Consider the following 18,899-nt stretch of genomic DNA (forward strand, 5'->3'; position numbering starts at 1 on the left):
TCACTTTATGTGCTAGATCCACACAAATATACCTCATACTGGGAGCAGTGGCCTCATTTATAATGAAAGTCAGCAAGCACAGACAGAGAGAAAGAGAGAGAACGAGGGAAAGGGATAGAGAGACTTTAGTGGTCCCAGTAGCTCACAGAGATTTGGAGATCAATCTTCGCCACACAAAACAAACTGGCCCCAAGCTTCAACAGCAACTAAACCACGTATGTCTTTCTCTCTCACACACAGGAGCTCATGGGTATAAAACAGGACAACATTCATTTCTAATATATGACATACATGAAACATCCAACAGCACACTCACACAGGTATCCCTGCTGTAGTAATTACATGTTGTAAGACAACTATATTTGGTGCATTACAAACCCATCAATCAAAATTAACTCAGATATAGAAACAAATTAGTTACAAAAGCCTACAGCTCAGCGATATCAACTTTTCCCCTCCGGTAAACAGTAAACACAAGTTATATAAGTCACTATTTATAGTACAGTGAAATGGCAAAGATATCAGTAAGACAACATTAAGAAATGGTGAGAGGTGTGAGAGAGATCTGAGCAACAAGACCTGGAGTCAGCCAGAAAAAGCTGGAGGAGGGTCAGTGTCATGTCACCTTGAGAAGAATCTTTTAGCACTACAAAGTGTAGTATTACATGTTCTGACTCTCAGCAGCAGTGGAAGAATATTTGGTTTGACTTGGTTTAGTCAGCTGTAGTGCTCAAATAATAACATGAAGTGGTGTACGGATAGCTAATTTAAATGTTGACTGGCTGCACTGAGACTGGAAGGATGCTGGTTCGAAACCTAAGAATGGGAAACTCTATGCAGGAAGTGTTTACGCAAATGCAAATAGAAATTTTGAGCGCAGATAACATGATGTAGCTGTCTTTCATGCTTCTGTGCACATTTTCATCTGGAGTAGTAAATTATACAATTTGATGTGCCTTTTTAGTTTAATGGCTTAGTCCTGCATAATGCATAAAAAACAGTCTCATAGAAGGAGAGATACAGTGTATGAGATTCAGATACCAACAAATTTTCATCTTCAGACACCAGGCAGATAGAAATTATAGTAAAAGGCATATCCAGGATGTGCCAGTGGTAGAGGAAAAAGCAACATACACAATCTAATGACCGCACACCCCCACATCCATCCCGCAAACAGACAAACCTACATACTCGCTCATTCAGTTCCCACATTATTGGGGAAATTGTGATAAATAATAAAAACTCTAAACTGAGGGAGTTAGTTGAATTCAAACAAGACTCATGATCTTCATATAATTCAGTCATAAAAGTTTATGACCTGGCATTTATCCAGCAGTCTCACTCTCTTTCCTCTCTCTTTCTCTCCCACTCACATGCTGTAACCATTATGTCTCTCATTTTCCATCGTACACTGTAGAACATGCCTATGGATGTGAGATGTGTTTGGTAACAGTTGATACTACACCAATAACGCTCTAAAGGCGAGAAGCACAAGCACAGCATATGAAATTATCGCAAACAGAAATACACCAATATGCTGAAATGTTAACAACAGCTAGTTTCGATAATGATCTGTTATCTTTTACATAATTAGTTTGAACAAATCTAAATAATAAAAGTGAACTTGTATTCACTTTTAAACTGAAATCAAACACCAAACAAGCTAATCCTGGTCAATTTAAGCAGACTTCTCGAACAAAGAAAAAGTATTCCCAGTTGGCATGAGATGGTCCCAACTACCTAATGTACTATTTCTGTGCTAAAGACAGCTACATGGAGCTCACACCCCTGTCAATTAGTCCACACACAGAAAAGCAACCTGTTGAAAAGCTGGTTAGCACGACTTGGTGTAAGGAAGAAAACTGGTTGAATTATTCCTAGCACCGGCAAAGAAAATTAGCACAGTTAGAACTTAAGTCAGTTTAAATAAAAAGCTTATTCAGAATTTCAGTGCTTTCCTGCAAACAGCATTTAAAGCAAAGTCCAGAAGCAAAAAAATGGAGGCTAAAAAGTGAAGCTGCGAAAAGAGAAGAAGAAGAAAAAGAAGGAAAGGAGGACAGATAGAAAAATAACACAAATCAGCAGGAGGGAAGCGTCATACTTTCCTTTTAAGAAACACACAGATACACGTCCTGACATGCAAATTTACTAGACTCGCACAGGCATCCACCTGCAAGGACTCAAACACAAACAACAGTTAAACACACAGAAAAAAAATGAGAGTCCAGTCCCACATCACCACATATCAACTGCACATACTTGCAAATGAATCCATTAAAGATGACACAGATCAAAGATATGATCAAACAAGCATCAAAACCACTTACACACAGAGAGCAGCGTACAGCTGGCACACACAGTGGTAACATGTTTGGCAGAAGTCTACTCTTTACCACACACACACACACACACACACACACACACAAACACCGTACCCTTTGTTCGGCGTCTGATGACCCCTAAGCGGCACTTAAGCGATACAGAGAACATCCTCTCTCTCTCTTTTTTCTTTTCCTTCTTCCTGCCTTCTTCCTCTATTCCCTCCTCCTCTTCCTCTTCCTCCTCAGTCAGACATAGTGTGAGCCGAGCGAAGGATGGAAAGAGAGAGAGAGAGAGTAACTGAGTGGAGAGAGAGCAGTATCAGAGCTCCGGCCGGTCACATGGCAAAGAGAGGATAGAGAGAGGGAGTAGCGAGTCCCCCAGTCGTTTACCTCTGTCTCTCACTCTCCTATTCTCTCTCTCTCTCTCTCTTTCTGTGTGGGAAGTAGTGTGAAATTAAGCTGCCTCCTTGCCTTTCTCCTCCCTCTCTCAATCACCCTCATATTTAAACTCGGTGCAGCCCATGTTACTTCTTTCCTTCTCTCCTTCCTCTCTTTTCCTTTCCATGCTATCTGATCTCTGTCTTTTGTGTTTTGAGTCTTTTCTTCTGGCTTTCTATTTGAAATTATTAAAAATGTTGAATACTGCAACATTCCTGTAACTGAAGTAGGAGCAGAGAAACCGCAACAATGCTGTTATATATTTGTGAAATTACTCTAATTTAACATGACAAGGCATTACAGTACCACCATCTATTGATCTAGCTAGTTGGATAGATGAATAGATCCCTAATCTATCCCTTTTGGTTGAATCCAAAAGGACATCCAGCATAAAGAAATCTGGCAAATCAAACATGTGGAGCTACCTGCTGTGTGACCCCTTGTGAATAAGAGAGCAGCTGAAAGTAGTTTTATATTTCAGTTTTAGATTGTTCAGGTTGATTTCACTGAAATTAAATCAGTGAAATCAACAGTTCTCTTTAAATCACTGACATTTTACTCCTCAGTCTCGTTCTTTCTGATAACGCAAATAATGCTCTCAATTGCATTTTCTTTGTTTAACATTTATTGCTGTAAATCATCATGTGTGGGGCTCACATTCTTATGATCTATCTCTTCCTCTCTCATTACCTTTTCTGCACTACATAAACAATTCTCTGTCTTTCTCTGTCATGGTAACACGGGGTGGGGGGGGGCAAAAATGATGGCGAGATCAAAGCTGCAAATGCCTGGGATCAGCAGAGGAAGAGAAGAATAGAGAGAGAAAGACAGGACGGAGGAGGATGAGAAGGTGGATGAGGTATTAGAAGAGAAGCGGAGCCAAAGGATGATGGCAAGAGGCTGAAACTGAGGGCACAGTTGAGGCGTAAGGAGGAAAGGGGAGGTCAAGGAAGTGAACACGGGAGAAGTGGCGAGGCAGGAAGTAGAGAAAACAAAGAAAAATGTGAACAGATGAACAGATGATGAAAGAGGAATGGAAAGAAAAGCAGATGGAATAAAGAGAGAAGGAAAGTGGGCAAAGAGTAAAGCAGTTTAGTTGCGGTGTCATGCAAGAGGAGACAGTGATTACAGCCCACAGAAAAGAGGAGGATGAAAAGGGGAGACATGAGAGGTGGCTTACAGAGAGGTGATACAGAAGATGTGACAGGTAATGTCTAACAAATGAGTGAAAAGGATGAGTGGGCAAGGGGGAAGAAAGAAGAGGAAGGAGAGGGGTGTTTGTTAACCTATACTTTCATTACACTCTGCAAATAAGGACTGGCTGGCTGCTCAGACATTTTCTCAATTCTGATGAAGTTTTGAAGGGAGGAAGCAGAGTTTGGGTTTATAGTCTAAAAGCTGAAATCTGAAGGATTCAGCTCACTCTCACAGTGATATATTGAGAGGATCTACAATCACATAGCAACAGTCTATTTTAGGTACACTATGTTGATTTTCTGGTCTGGATATTTTACATATAGATAGCTACAAAACAAGAAATTTCTATTTCAGTGTCCCTTCTTACTTTGCCTTTGTAGTTGAAGCCTTTTTAATTAGAGTAAATGCTTTCAGACTGTAGACTTTGTTTTGTTTTTATTTCAAATACTCGATAGGATCGATAGAACAGTTTTTCTTTTATTTGTTCCATAGATTTTATTTTGTAATCATCTATAAATCCTGACTAACCAGCAGTGTTGGGTAAGTTACTTTAAAATAGTAACTTAGTTACATTACTAGTTACTTCTATCAAAAGTAACTCAGTTACTTCAAGTTACTCGTTACTTTCAAAGTAACTAGTTACTAGGGAAAGTAACTTTGGTTTTACTCAGAATTCTCTTGTTAATGTGTTGCTTCCGTAACTGGATATCCAGCCAGATTGCCAGTCTTCTAGCTTGCTTACTTGCCACAAGTGCACTGTGCCACCTACCAATAGAAAGGAAAAAATAATGTGCACATTTCCACGAGAGAAATCCCACGCCTGATTCTATCCTAGCCTGCTTTTTACATCCAACACAAAAACTGCAGTCGTGGTGCTTTGATTGTACTCAGAACTCGGAAATTCTGCCTTCTGAATAGGAAGATGTAGGTAACACCAGACTGCAGATGAGCTGCATACAGGGCTGGACTGGGACAAAAAAATCATCCCGGGCATTTTGACTAGAGACCGGCCCGCCATTATAGGAAAAATCATAAAGCCTTTGAATGAAAATAAACACTGTTGTGACAGTGATGTACACTGTTCTGATGGTGTATATGCATTAATCTATCAATCGTTTGTTGTAAGACTCAGATAATTATTTTTTTAAAAGCTAGAGATTTTAAATGAGAATAAGAAAGTATTTCCTTGTGCCCCCCTCTCCCTGTTAATGCCCTACCTGCCCCCCTGGCAACACTTTGCTAGATCCGCCCCTGCACAGTTACCAGCTGTCAGCTACTTAGAAAAGGATCCTGCTGTTATTTGTCTCTCAGAAACGGTTCATAACTTCCCTTCAACTCATTCATGTCACCTAAAAGGTAAACCTGTTTCTCCATCACAGCTCTGATGATCCAGTAAGGACATCTCCTGGTTTCATCTTCATGTTTCCCTCTCACCACATATCCAAACCGACATCCTGACCAGCAGGTTTACAGCTGTGGCTCCAGCAAACATCAGCTGATACTAGAAAGTAATATTAAATAAATTCTAACAACAGCTGATCAAGCTTAAACGTGCTGCTGTTGTTTAGCGCGACATCTGCTGGTTTCCTCTTTCTGGCGCAAAGTGGGCGATAAATAAACAAGAGAGAAAAGCTGATCAGTTTCATGCTTGAAGTAGGAACAGGAGAGGGAGGGTGAGAGAAGAAGAGGCAGCTGTGCAGCAAAGACACAGAATAACTCCAGCTTTGTGTCTTTTTCATTGTAGCTGAAGTCCGGGACAAACTGTGTTCCTTTTCACCTCAACACGAAACGCATGATATTTTCTCTGAATACGAGATGATTCCGTTTTTTACAGGACGGTTGGCAACTCTAATAATTAACCTTATGAACAAAATAAAGTTCAACATCATTAACTTCATAGCACCCACCCAGCTGTATAGAAACTCCGTCATGCTAGCTAGCACGCAGTACGAAAAAGTCAGAATAACGAAAATAAACTCCACCTAAACTTGATTTATATGTGACTCAGATACACTGCAGGTCATAATTTCTTACCTGAAGTTCAGTTCACCTGATACTCGGACCGGTGGCCGCTTCGGGTCTCTCCTCTTGCCTCCCTTTTCCTTCATCCACCTGCTGGCCTCCACCACTTGCTAATGTTATTGAATCTGTGGAAGCTCCGCGATAGCCACCACACGAAGTAACGAATAAGGAGCCTATCTAAATCCCAGTAACGAGTAACGCGTTCCTGGTTTTGGCATAATAACTAGTTACCGTGCTCGTTACCACAATAATAACGTAGTTACTGTAACGCGTTACTTAATAACGCGTTAGTCCCAACACTGCTAACCAGAGCCAGGATTGTTGATTTAGTGGGAAGAAAAAAAACATGTGTTCATGATATTTTCTTCTATTTTTTAAGGATGAATAACTGTATTTTTCTGACCCCTATTTTGTTTATTTAATGTTGTTATTATAGGCAACAGTAAATAATTATAATATAATGGCACCAAAACTGAAGACTGCAATCTTTATGAAAGCAGGATTATTATAGTATTAAACCGTAATTACATTACGAATAGACATCGATATATTCTACAAGTAAACTGTGCCATCTCAAAAGCTGGATACAAGATGTTCCTGTTCAGAGGCATCATCTTTTTGAATAAAGGGAATACAGCATGTACTGCAGGACATGCAGGGTGGTTAGTGTAAAAAGGCTCTGACCTCTAGTGGTGTTCTCATGGTGAACTATATCTGGGACTATATAATGCATTGAAAAACACTTGGGTCAAGGTTAGGGAAAGAATATTGCATTTGGTTTCATATTAATAAGCAGCATAAACAGTGTATCATATCACTGTGGACTAAATGTGTAGCCTTTAATTACCTTAATTAAATGCTGTGACTGTTTGAGTATAGCAATAACAAGTTTAATTAGGTTCATACTGTATTGCTTGTATGCTTTTAGAAAATATTTAGTGTCACAGTATCAGCAGCATGTCACCAAATATTGGTAACATTTCATTAATATGTTGAAAACCCCAATGTTTCCTTCAAAATGCATTTACAAATGAGTGCTATATGACTATAATTCCTTAGAGACAACCTTGTAAAAAATTATTGTGTCATTGCTCATTGCTATGGTGATCAGCTTCCTAGAAAGGCATACAAACAGAAATGGATGCAGGCGATGGAATTATATTGCTATATTCATAAACTGCATCATAAGTCTGGTGACAGAAAAACAAGACAAAACATGTCAAATAACAGACTAAACATCAAACATGAATGATAAGAAACTTTATCAATTTACATAGCAAACACACACAGAACAGAAAACATCAAAAATGTGACCTGCAGGACATCCCTCCTATACCCTGACATAAAGTTGAGTGCGTTACCTTTTAACAAGAAGCACTCGGAGAGCTCCACCATAGCAGTTCACTCTCTCAACAGTATTGACTTTTAAAAGAATAGTATTGTATTTGGATATAGTCATTTTGATTTCTTTGTTCTTTTTAGAAATAATTTAGGTACTTTGTAGTCAAAACAAGCGCAATGTGCAGACTTTTTATTTGCCCCACTGAAATCAATTTCAATATTAATGACATCATTTTGAAAAAAGGAAACAGTTTTAAATAGCTCTATATAGCATAAAAGATTTTGTTAATTTTCCATAATAAATCATAAAGTTGACATTAAGGACCTTGGTGGATGTAAGCATAGTTATAATAGATTGTAAACAGGACCCCAATCTACACCTCTACAAAGTTTTATCAGAATTAATTAACAAACTTTTCAAGATATCGGGATGATACGCATGCATGTAAATGCTACAAAGAAAAACATAACCTCTTCGGTGGAAGTAATCAATCATAGGTAGAGAAAACCATTATTCACGATTGTCCATCCTTTTCACATTTCAGTGACATTATCCTTCCTTCATTTTTTCACACATTTGTATATTCAGTGTATATGCCTTTACACAAACACATAAACAGATAGAAGAATCATTAAAATAAAGAGCATACTATTTTTGACTGTCTCTACTTATTATTTGTCAGAGACACAAACAAAAACTATCTACCAGTTGTATGCACATCTTTGGAAAATTGCAGGCAAAGAAGACACCCACACATCTGCCTACATAATGTGAACACACACTGAATATTATATTGGCTAAACACACAAAAAAGAAAAGAAAAAGATTTGAAGAGTAGGAGATACAAGGAAACAGAACACACAAACTTCATTCAGTTTATTTATTTTTAATAAATAATAAATAAATAAGTAAATAATTTATTCCCTATTTATATTTACAGTAGGTTATACTTTTTCAGGTAACTAAAAGTGATAGTTGCGTGTCGTAGAAAGATCATGTAATAAACAAATAAATTACAAAATATCCTCCTGATGGCCTCTCTCACTCGGAAATGGACGGTACGTGCAGTTCTCCACTTTTTTGATCTGGCAATCACCAACTCGTGGCTTCAGTATAGGAGTGACTTGCAGTTTCGGGGGAAGAAACCACTGAAGCTCCTTGACTTCAAGCTGCTCCTCGGTGAAGAGTTGATTACTCAGGCTCAAGGAGGAAGTGCAAATGACAGTGTAGATGACTATACTCCCCCACGTCAAAAGTGGAAACCTCAGCCAAATGAAGCTCTGAGACACTATGGTGCCATCCATAGAGATGGTGGATGAAACACTTGTATCAAGATATCGCAGATCCAACTGCAAGAGCAAAACATACGTGATGTGCACAAAGTGCAAGGTATTCCTCTGTGTTTCCAAGAAGGGGAATTGCTTTTTGAAGTATCACTCCAAATAAACACAACAGAATTAATCCAAAGTGATGCTGGTCTGTGGATGTTAACCTTGTTCTTAGGTTTACCTCTTTTTTGGGGTGAAGCAACTGTTTGCCATCAAAGTTTCGTTTGCATGTTTGGCCTTCCAATGTCCTCTGCAGTGGACATGTGATATCTAAAAAATAAAAACTTTTTTTTCTAAAAAAAAAAAATATTTCAGTCTTCTGATTACCTTACAAACATTGGGGGATTTAAAAAAAAATTTTGATTGGAAAACATTTTTTTTCCTGGTAGTCAGGAGGATAAATAAAGAATAAAAATCTGTGGTCTCTACAATGAGTCTACAATGTTATGGCATCTAAACTCCAGTCAGTGCTTTTAATCCCCAAATAACCAGATTTGACCAGATTTTTTGAGACTATTCCAGATAGTCCAAACATACCCATTGATATTTTAATGTCTTTCATGCCTTGTATGTTCCAATATTTATTTTTCTTGATATATTCTGTAATCCGCTCGATGTTGTTTGCTGATCATGTCGGAGAATACAAATCACATTTAAGTTTGTTTCTGGAGTAGTTTGTGAAATACTGCTGAAACAGGCATAAGCACAGACCCCATTTTACATTATACCATTTCCGTTACCACAGGTAAGATTTTGACCCCAATCTGCAAAAACAGAAGTCGCGAGTAATTTCTTGAAGAAGTTGCAAATTTTCAACTTATTTTCACAATTGTAAGTTGCATTTAGCAAAAAGGACATTAGCATTAATTTAGAGGGTTTTTTTCATGTTACAAATTATTAGATTACATAATGTCATTACAGAAGACAATATATTTTAGAACTTTCTTAACAGCACAAGAGTACAATTCCAAATACATCTAAATCACTTAAATATTGTAGAATAAGAGCTTTATGACAATGTTGAACTCTGGATAAAGTGTGGCATTGCTTATGCTAAAATAAAGGCAATTATAAAACAGAGCGCCCACTGTTGTTGAAGTGGTCACTGCCTGCATTTTAAAACTGACCTCACAGCTGGTTACAACAAAATAAGAAACATTTTAATAAAATATTTGTAAAAGTTTATGATCTTGTTCACATCTGCCAGCAGCATCTCTCTCATCCACAATTCACACTGCTGGTCTTCAATCCTTAGCTCTGAAATTCAGGCCTGAAACCCATCTTATTCTGCTGCTCCAGGTTTCATTGTTTAATTGCTCAGATTACTTCTCCATATTCTGGATTCACTCATTGTAATCAGCTCTGCCGCAGCTTAATCCGCTAGCAGCTACATAAATAATAGCAGCAGGCTAATGTGGCTATTGCATAACTGCTAATAGTTACATGGCTAACATACACCGTGTGCACCTGCCAGGTTAACATTAATGTAAACACTTTAATACTTCAGTGTTGTTGAAACAGGAGCTTTACTGACCTCTTTAAATTCCTCCTAAATTATTGTTCAGCTTTATGAACATTAATTACTTTCAGTGAGAAGCTAGGTGCCTGCCTGCCTGCAGCAGAGCTGTGTGAAGTTATGCGTTGGCACTCCAACATGGCACTGTGTGTATTGATACTGAGTATCATAATTCAATATAAATCTTAGCACATATTAACATTTAACTATCATTTTTAATATATAAAGAATATCATCATAAATTGCTTGTCTGTCAGATTCTAACAGATAGGTATTTCAGTTACAGACTGTTAAAAAAAGGACGTAACTACCGTGCACGTATCGGTGGTTTTCAAAGTCCCATTTTGAAGCCTCAAAATAAGTGTTCCCGCCATTGATATCTTGGTTGAAAAAACCTGGATGACGAGGAAAGGTGGGTTTGACCGTGAAAATAACAAGGGTTTACCAAACAGACTCGATGTTTTGTTCAGTATAACTAAAAACAAGTGACTCAGGCCAGGAAATCAGCAGGAAGAATCAAGGGAGATCAAGTCAGAACGCTGTTTTCATATAGGCTTCTATAGGACCAGATGTTATCTTGCAACCTACAGCAATCTGGTGTCTTCCACATAAAATGCAAATTTTTTGCCATTTGTTTTTAGATATTGCCTTTATTTTCTTTACCCTAAAGCTGTTTTATATTGTCTGTGATATCAGTATACAGTAAACCCCCTTATGTCTAACTAATAACATTAAGCAGTTATATCTAAGTTCCCCCCAATATTTCAAAGAATTGGTTTAAATTTGCACAAAAGTGTTAGTGCAACATAGATAACTGGTAACAGCAATGAATGTGTTTACGTAAGAAAAACATGCTGCATAAAGGCATAGAAACAAAATCCAACATTTCTTGGTTCTTATTAAAGGCTCTTCTGTTTGTGTGTGTTCAGCAGAGTTATTAATCACAGCACTGCTGCATAGCTAGTGCACTTTATCACCTCTCAGCAGACTTGGAGTGCAGATGTGCAAACAGCAAGATACTGTAACAACACACTTGTTCAATTAATTGGACCATTACTGAAAAAAAAAAGTTTCACACATCAGCTAAATAGGCACTATGGCTTTACCTTTTCTTTTCAAAAATGCAAAGGTAAAGTAAATGTAATTTTATCTTTAAATAGTGACTCAGTGCAGTGAGATCAAACCTCTAATCTTTGAGAACTCAAGAACAGTTTGACTTGGCGTACACAATCCGATGAAAAAAGCAGGAACTAACAGTCTGAAGCTAGTTTAATAAATCATTACAACAGCGCAGTCCTCAGAGTAAACCAAAGAGCCAATGTAGCTTCTCAGTGCAGCACATAAATGGTTTCAGTGCAAAAAGTATTGATATGTGCAAGGATGCCAGTCTAAATTCAAGCTAACACAACGATAAAGGATAATTACAGTACACTACAAGTACTAAGTGGCATCGGCGTAACTTTGTGCTGAACATTGGGGGGGGTCAAGATCTCTGTCAAAATAAATAAATAAATCTGAGTGAAATCCCAGATGATTAAACATGCAACTATTTTGCTGGTAATACCTGAAATGAGTAAAGAAAATCAACAGCTTATTTATGCAAGATAATTCATAATTTTATTGGGGGGGGTTATATTGGTTGGGTCTGACTATTGGGGGGGTCATAACACCCCTAACCCCCCTGGAAATTATGCCCCTTCTAAGTGGCAAATGACCTGTGGTTCAATGGTCAAAACAATGCATTTGTATTACAATTTGCATATTCCTGATTTAAAAAACACCTCTTCTGTACTCTTTTTTTTCTGTTTAAGGCAACAAAAAGCAAGGTGGTTAACAAACTTTCTCATGCTTCTATAATAATTGAGTTTGGGGTTACTCTGTTAATTCTCTCAAAGAAGCATAGAGCAGGGAAAACGCATTTGATCTGATCTAGTGTGGCCTCAAGTCCACAGCATGTTTTATGCAACAGAATGAAAAAAATAAATGTATTGATTTTTGCAGGTTTAAAAAAGTCCTCCTACAAGCAACCAAATGCTGGATAATTCTGACAGTTAAACTGCGTAAGCAGCGTTCTGGCAGCTAAACACTGAGGGTTCCTGTTCTATACTTAACATAAAAATCAAAAATGTTTGCAGCTTGTGAACTTTCAAAATCAAATACCCGGTGGATGGAAATTTTGGCTGAAAGTGTAAATAAAACAGCATGCTTTTGAAGTCCAAATGCCGGCAAGACAGTAAGAAATATGTTTTTAAAAAATGTGTTAATAGGTGTTTTTTCCACCTCCTAACATCTGTTAATGACCACAGAAAAAGATATTGAAAAGTGTGAAACTTCAATAATAGTAATAAAACACTATAAAAATGTGTAACAATATGTTGTCACACATTTTACATTTTTAAAGTATGTTGTGTTGTTATGGGTTATTGTGTGTATGTATGTTTGTCACACAGCTGTTCAGAGAGGGAGCTCTTTTTTTCCTTTCTCTCAGTCATCTGGTACCACTGCACGTTTCATTTCATACCCAGCAAACACACACACACAAACCATTGTGTGAGGTCTGCATAAAGCATCGGGGGATGAATGCTGCAGCAGGATTAACTCTGCTCTGCTCTCATTAGCTTAATCTTCTACATGAAACACTCACACATACACGGATATAGGGATGCAGCATCTTCATAGTGTAAGCAGCATCCTGGATGTATTTTTGTGTGTCTATCTCCAGAGGCGCACAAAAACACACGCATATTTCCATGTGTTTGAGCCACACATTAGAACGATGGGAAGATGAGATCATTATTCATATACAAACTCAAGTATACTGAGTGATAGTTTTCTTCACCATATTGTCCAGTGTTGCTGCTCAGAACTGGCTTTGCTGTGCAGTACAGGCCACCATGACTTTTTCAGCTAATGTGCATTTATTTCTGCTAGGAGCTATATCATAACTCTTATATGTGATAGTCTACATCATCTCTATTTGTTGCAGCTTTTCTTTCTCAGCTGCTTCCTTTTTAGTTTTGGCAGAAATGCAAATCAGTGCTAATCTCAGAGCACGAATTCACAGAAACCCATGCTAATCTCAGAGAGGCGTGTGTTGTCTGTTCCTAGGCACAAACATAATGCATGCAGAAAAGATGTATGTTTCCACACACCTTGTCTACACGTTTTACCTATGACTTTATTTTATATGTGTATGTGTGCAGTCACCATTGTAAGTGCGTAGCTGTCATTATCTTTGTTTTGGGTTTGGGTATCTGTGTCTTGTATCATGCACATTTTTGTACTTTACTTGGGCTGTCAGATTTTGGGGGGGTGTTCATCTGTGGTTATGTGCATGCAAGTATGCTCTATAATTGTGAATTTATGTGTAATTGAGTGTGTGTGTGTGTGTGTGTGTGTGTGTGTGTGTGTGTGTGTGTGTGTGTGTGTGTGTGTGTGTGTGTGTTGAAACTAGGTCACATCTTCAAATCTTAACACTAGCTCCACATTAGTGTTGCATATTTGGAATCTTAAAGCAGTTGAACAGCCAATAGGGAACAGTGATGAAATAAGCCCAACATGAACCTTCACTCAAACATCACAGCCGCAATGAAATTGAATTTGGAGCATACAGAGAATAAAGTTCACTGACTCATGTGAACAGAAAAAAATGTGAAGGAAAAAGTTTGCACCCACTATTTCTGTCCCTCAATAGTATACAAACATTAAATGCACATTCTTTCTTTTCCAGATGATGCTTTTCCGGAGGTGCAAGCATCTGCCATTACTCATTTAAAGTAAAAAGCATGACTTTAAAATTGTTGCTAGTCATAGTTTAATCCTGCTGAGAAGTTTAATGTTGATGCTGTGTCATGCTCGCTTACTGACATATCCCTGTCTTCGCATTAAGGATTTCTCCCTAAGCCAAAGCTGGAGGCTCGTATATTAAATGCAAAACAGTAATGGAGACAAGAATGGGCTTTAACCCTAAATGTACCAGAACTCAGAATTACAAAAACAAATGTGTAGCACTGGCAAAAAGGCATAGTTGTGTTTATTCATTTAACTTAATTAATGAAATGATAACTATCCATTTCAACCATCTGGTGATTCCACACAATAGATTATGCTCAGGGTTAAATGAATTGCATTTGAGTATTAATAGTGCATCTCGCCCTATGGTAGTTGGGATATACTCCATCCCGCCCTGTGTGGACAGTGTGAATGGATGGATAGTTTGGCAGGTGTCTGGGTTGGTAATATGGCAATAAGGGAATTCCAAAGCTTTCAAGGTTTTTAAGCTTTGTCCCTAGCTGAAAGAGTGAACTAGAAAGGAAATTAAAAATGATTTCTGTTTCTGTCTTTCACACCCTCCAATGGTGTGTATCAAAAACAATATAGTAGCACATCCCACCTACTTGTTAGCCTAGTTGGCTGTGATTACATAAGGAGGTACTCTGCACATAAATATGTTAAACTTTACTGGTGACTGTGAGCAAACACATTGATGATGGAGCGGATCATGACATTTCAACCAAAATTATAAAAAATGAGATTATATGGAATGAAAATAGCTTAACTTTTCATATGCAAAATAGTGACGCAAACTATTCTACATCATGGACTTCATACCTTGAATTGGATAAGCAGAGGAAATGGATAGATGAACTTGATATAGGAAAAGCATGCTCCTTGTGAATGTCTTGGCTCTTCAGCGTACAAACATCATGAGAATCTGGAAGGGGAAAATTTCTCTGCCTACTGTATGAGAAACTCTGTGGCAGAGGTGAGTTACTATTAAATGTTGTTTTCCATATTTTGGTGGTTTGAGGCAATTCCTGCCTTACATTTTTCAAAACATGTTTTTTCCTAAGCTGCTGGGACATCAGGTGTTTCAACTTTAGTCTAAAGGTTCAACACAAAAAATTCTAGAGCATTTTATTTTTGGTTGTTTGTTTTTTTTTTAACTATGATTTTCTACTGAACGTTCTGACTGGAAATAGTGGTTTGTATCTCCCCAACTTTCACACACTGTCTAGTTACTCTTCTGGTTACAAATGTGTCACAAATGTGTGGCTTTGGTTACATTTATGATGAACAGACACATTTGGACAGCACTGTTAAATGGAATTTGAAAGTTCTAATTAACCTTCCAACATGCAGGGCAGCTAGTTGTTACATAATTTTAGGATGCTACAATCTTCAGGACTCCTAAAAACAAATAAAAGATGTAAATGTGCTAAGAATTGATGTAAAAAAAGAAAGAACAACAAAACTGCTCACATCATACAGGCAGAAAAAACAAAACAAAGACAAATACAGAAGGAAAAACCTTGCACAAACTCATATGTGTGCTATACTAGTACACAAATATTTAGACAAAGTGACAAAGAGACAGATATACTTGCAAGCAGATATTAGCTATAAAAGATTTAATTAAATATGCAAAATTATATAAAAACAACAGCAAGATAGATAGCGGGATAGTATTGAGAAAATTCCCTCAAGTCATTTAAATCAAATGTCTTCCTTCATCTTCTTGTAGACAGGAAATTGATTTCTTTCTCTTTGTCCTCCATTATCTTCCTCTCCTTCAATCAATTGTTTCCTCCTGTTGCTTCTGTGCATCTCATCTGTCATCTAAATGCCAGACATTTCTTCACCTCCTTCTTTCTCCCCCTTGTCTCTCCTCCTCATTGTCTCGTTATGAATGTTCTCCTTTTTCTTTCTAAGGCTTACTTTTCTCAGTCTATCCTTTTCCTTTTTGTCTCTTTTCCCTTATAGTTTCCCAGTTTTCCCTTTGAGTAATTTACCTGACATCATTTTTCCTGTCATTTTATCTAATCTAGCCAAATGACATATGTCATGTTGAAATGCTTCTGTGCTTCTTCATCCCTTTTTTCCAAAAGTTTCTCCCCTCTAAATATTTTTACCCATTTTTCTTCCTTTCCCACCTACGCCTAAGTGTTTTCTCCTCTATTCTCCAAACATGTCTTAGCTGTTTAAGGATCTGATGCAACAGAAAGCAACAGCACCCACTGCTGCTTCAATCCTACAATGCAACAACAAACCATACTCCCTTGACATCTAATGTCATGCAAAGAGGAAGGCAGCTGCTGCGCTGTTCCCTCAGTGGTACGTGCATAATAACGATTGCATAATATCTGATTTAACTATCCTGATGAGTCTGAACATGTTTTTCTCGAAGCATAAATCTGCATAAAACGAGTTCACCTGGGAAGCTGCAGTCATTTTTTTCTAATGTCCAGCTAAATATGAAAAATTGGCTAAATAATGCTAACATATTTGACTCTAATAGTATCAAATGATTTAAACTGACATTTAAAATTTTTAACTTAAAATGATGTTTTTTTTTGTTTTTTTGTTTGAGTTAGTGAAAGATGGCATACTTTATCAATTTATGATGCTAGTTTAATTTGAAACAATTGTTTAAAATATGCTTAAGGTTTACAGGTTAAATGATCAAAGTTTGTATTCTAAAACACACAGTGTTTCAGGTATGAAAAAGCACAACTTCATCTGTACAGAGAAAAACACAAAAGAATGCAAGACTATTAGCACTTGGAGAAGAATGCAAAGTACCACATCACAGCCTATCTTAAACTAGACTACTAGCTTAAAAGTCAAAAGAGAAATACAGTGGACAAACCACTCTTTTTACACCATTAGCTTTGGTAGTGTGTCATGTCACTCACATGACTGAAAGGAAATGTTTTCTGATGCTGTAGATTCAAACAACTAACAGGGCTATACTGAAATGTACAACTTTATAATCGAGCTGTCAGTAACTGTGCTTTTAAAAAAAGTAATATTCACAAAGTGGCAGCACGGTGGTTAGCACTGTTGCCGCACAGCAAGAAGGTCCTGATTTCAATCCCACCATCAGGCCGGGGTCTTTCTGTGTGGAGTTTGCATGTTCTCTCCGTGTTTGCGTGGGTTCTCTCCAGGTACTCCGGCTTCCTACCACCATCCAAAGACATGCAGCTTGTGGGGATAGGTTAATTGATTAATCCAAATTGCCCATAGGTGTGAATGTGAGTGCAAATGGTTGTCTGTCTCTGTGTGTTAGCCCTGCGAGAGACTGGCTCCTGTTGACACTAGAAGAGAGGAGGGTCGGTATAGACTTCCAAAAGGGAAGAATGTGGTATAGAATGAAGCCTTTTCTTAAAATATCAACTGATCTCATCTAATGAAATGATAAATACAAAAAAAATGTTTCTGCAACTGTTTCTGTGGCAGCAGGGTTGCTGTAAGCTTCGGAACATTGAAATGAAACCAAGTGAAATCAACAGCTGTCTGGAATCATCAAGTGGGAAATCAAACACAAATCATCACCGTTTTGTGTCATCACTTTAAGCTCTTGAGCTGTATAACATAGATTTCTGTATCTGTAAAATAGATGTGAGTTCATGTACAGTATGCGGTATTGTTATGAACGTGGGAACTGAACTCCTTAGTAGATAAAAGAACACTTGTCATACAAAAAGTTGTATTTAATATGAGATAGACAGGAGTGTTTGATTTGTCATATTGCTGTACTCTGCTGTTCATTAAAGTGGCACAGTATTACACAGTTAAAGTTTGACCATGTTTTTATAGCTGAAAATTGAATGAAAATCAACCTTAACTCAACCTCTACACCCATGAACAACATTTACTGTAACAATGTGTCTTTTCTACTGAAAGGAATGAAATCAAATCAGATCAAGGATGTGAAAGAGAGACTCCCAGTGGACGCCCAGTCTGTAACAGCAGGCTTCCACATAAAAGGAACCGCCACAGGGTAATTCCCCTGTTTGATGGTACACTTGGTGAGCTAGCCAACCAACAGTGGGAAAATAAATACATGCGACAATCTGTGCTATTTCTACCACCTTCTTTGCATTCAGATCATTAGTAATTTTCTTTTTTGCATTTATGCCCCTTCAACTAATTTTCAAACGTAGAAATTATCCTTTATTGTTCTGACCACTTTCTTCTCATCTATTTCACACTTACTGCTCGTTTTTCTTATATTTTTGTCATTTCTAAACAAAATATCTAGTTTACATATTGTGGACAAACAGTAGCAAAAATAATTCAATCTTATGTCACTGTTCTTTGATTTTCTCTTAGTATATTGCATGAGTTGGAAATTAATTCTGAAACATCCCAAAGAAGTAGTCCGTTGATGCTCAGAGATAAAACCCTAACCCAAACGCCAGGTGGTAATTAAACTTCAATAATATTTTTAAATCATTTAAAATTAACAAACCAATAAACCAGCATATGGTTCATCTAAAAAGAAGCAAATGTGATTGAGACACGTTAGAGCACATTTCTTGTTAACACCCCTTGTTACGGATATTAAACCCTCTTGTTAAGGTTTTTGTTCCTCGTCAGGCGACTATCGGTTTTCAAAGAAATGCTGACCATGAAAATTCCTGCAGATATTTGCATTTTGGAGCACCTCTGGCCTATTCCTTTGATCACTTTACATTTTTCCATCATTCAGCACACTGACTTGTGTGCTGTCACACATCGACTCTTCCCTTAGACTTATATTAATCATTGTTAGGGAATGATCAGCAGTATTCAAATAGTAAGTCTCTACTTATTTTACTACAACGGAACAGCTAACTAGTGAAACCTAAATCCACTTATCCTATGAGGTTGTGCATATTCTCCACATAGAAAGGCCCCAGCCTGATGGGGGAGCTTAACTCAGGACCTTCTTGCTGTGAGGCAACAGTGCT

General features: G+C 37.6%; 1 protein-coding gene across 5 annotated transcripts in view; it reads right to left on the reverse strand.

Annotated features, from left to right (window-relative positions):
- Positions 1-18,899, reverse strand: part of LOC120716527 (glutamate receptor-interacting protein 2-like) — a 259,433-nt gene that overhangs the window by 128,680 nt on the left and 111,854 nt on the right. Inside the window, exon 1 of one of the 5 annotated variants that reach the window (XM_040004095.1) lies at positions 2,436-4,499. The exons of 3 other annotated variants lie outside the window; for them this stretch is intronic. In XM_040004095.1, the coding sequence (XP_039860029.1) occupies positions 2,436-2,490 (55 nt within the window). In that variant the 5' untranslated portion in view covers positions 2,491-4,499. Of the gene's footprint in view, positions 1-2,435; positions 4,500-18,899 lie in introns of those variants that run through there. One more of the 5 variants, XM_040004075.1, reaches the window with a different exon arrangement.

Source organism: Simochromis diagramma, unplaced genomic scaffold (genome assembly GCF_900408965.1).
Source record: "Simochromis diagramma unplaced genomic scaffold, fSimDia1.1 OVJJ01000320.1, whole genome shotgun sequence".
Lineage (NCBI taxonomy): Eukaryota > Metazoa > Chordata > Actinopteri > Cichliformes > Cichlidae > Simochromis > Simochromis diagramma.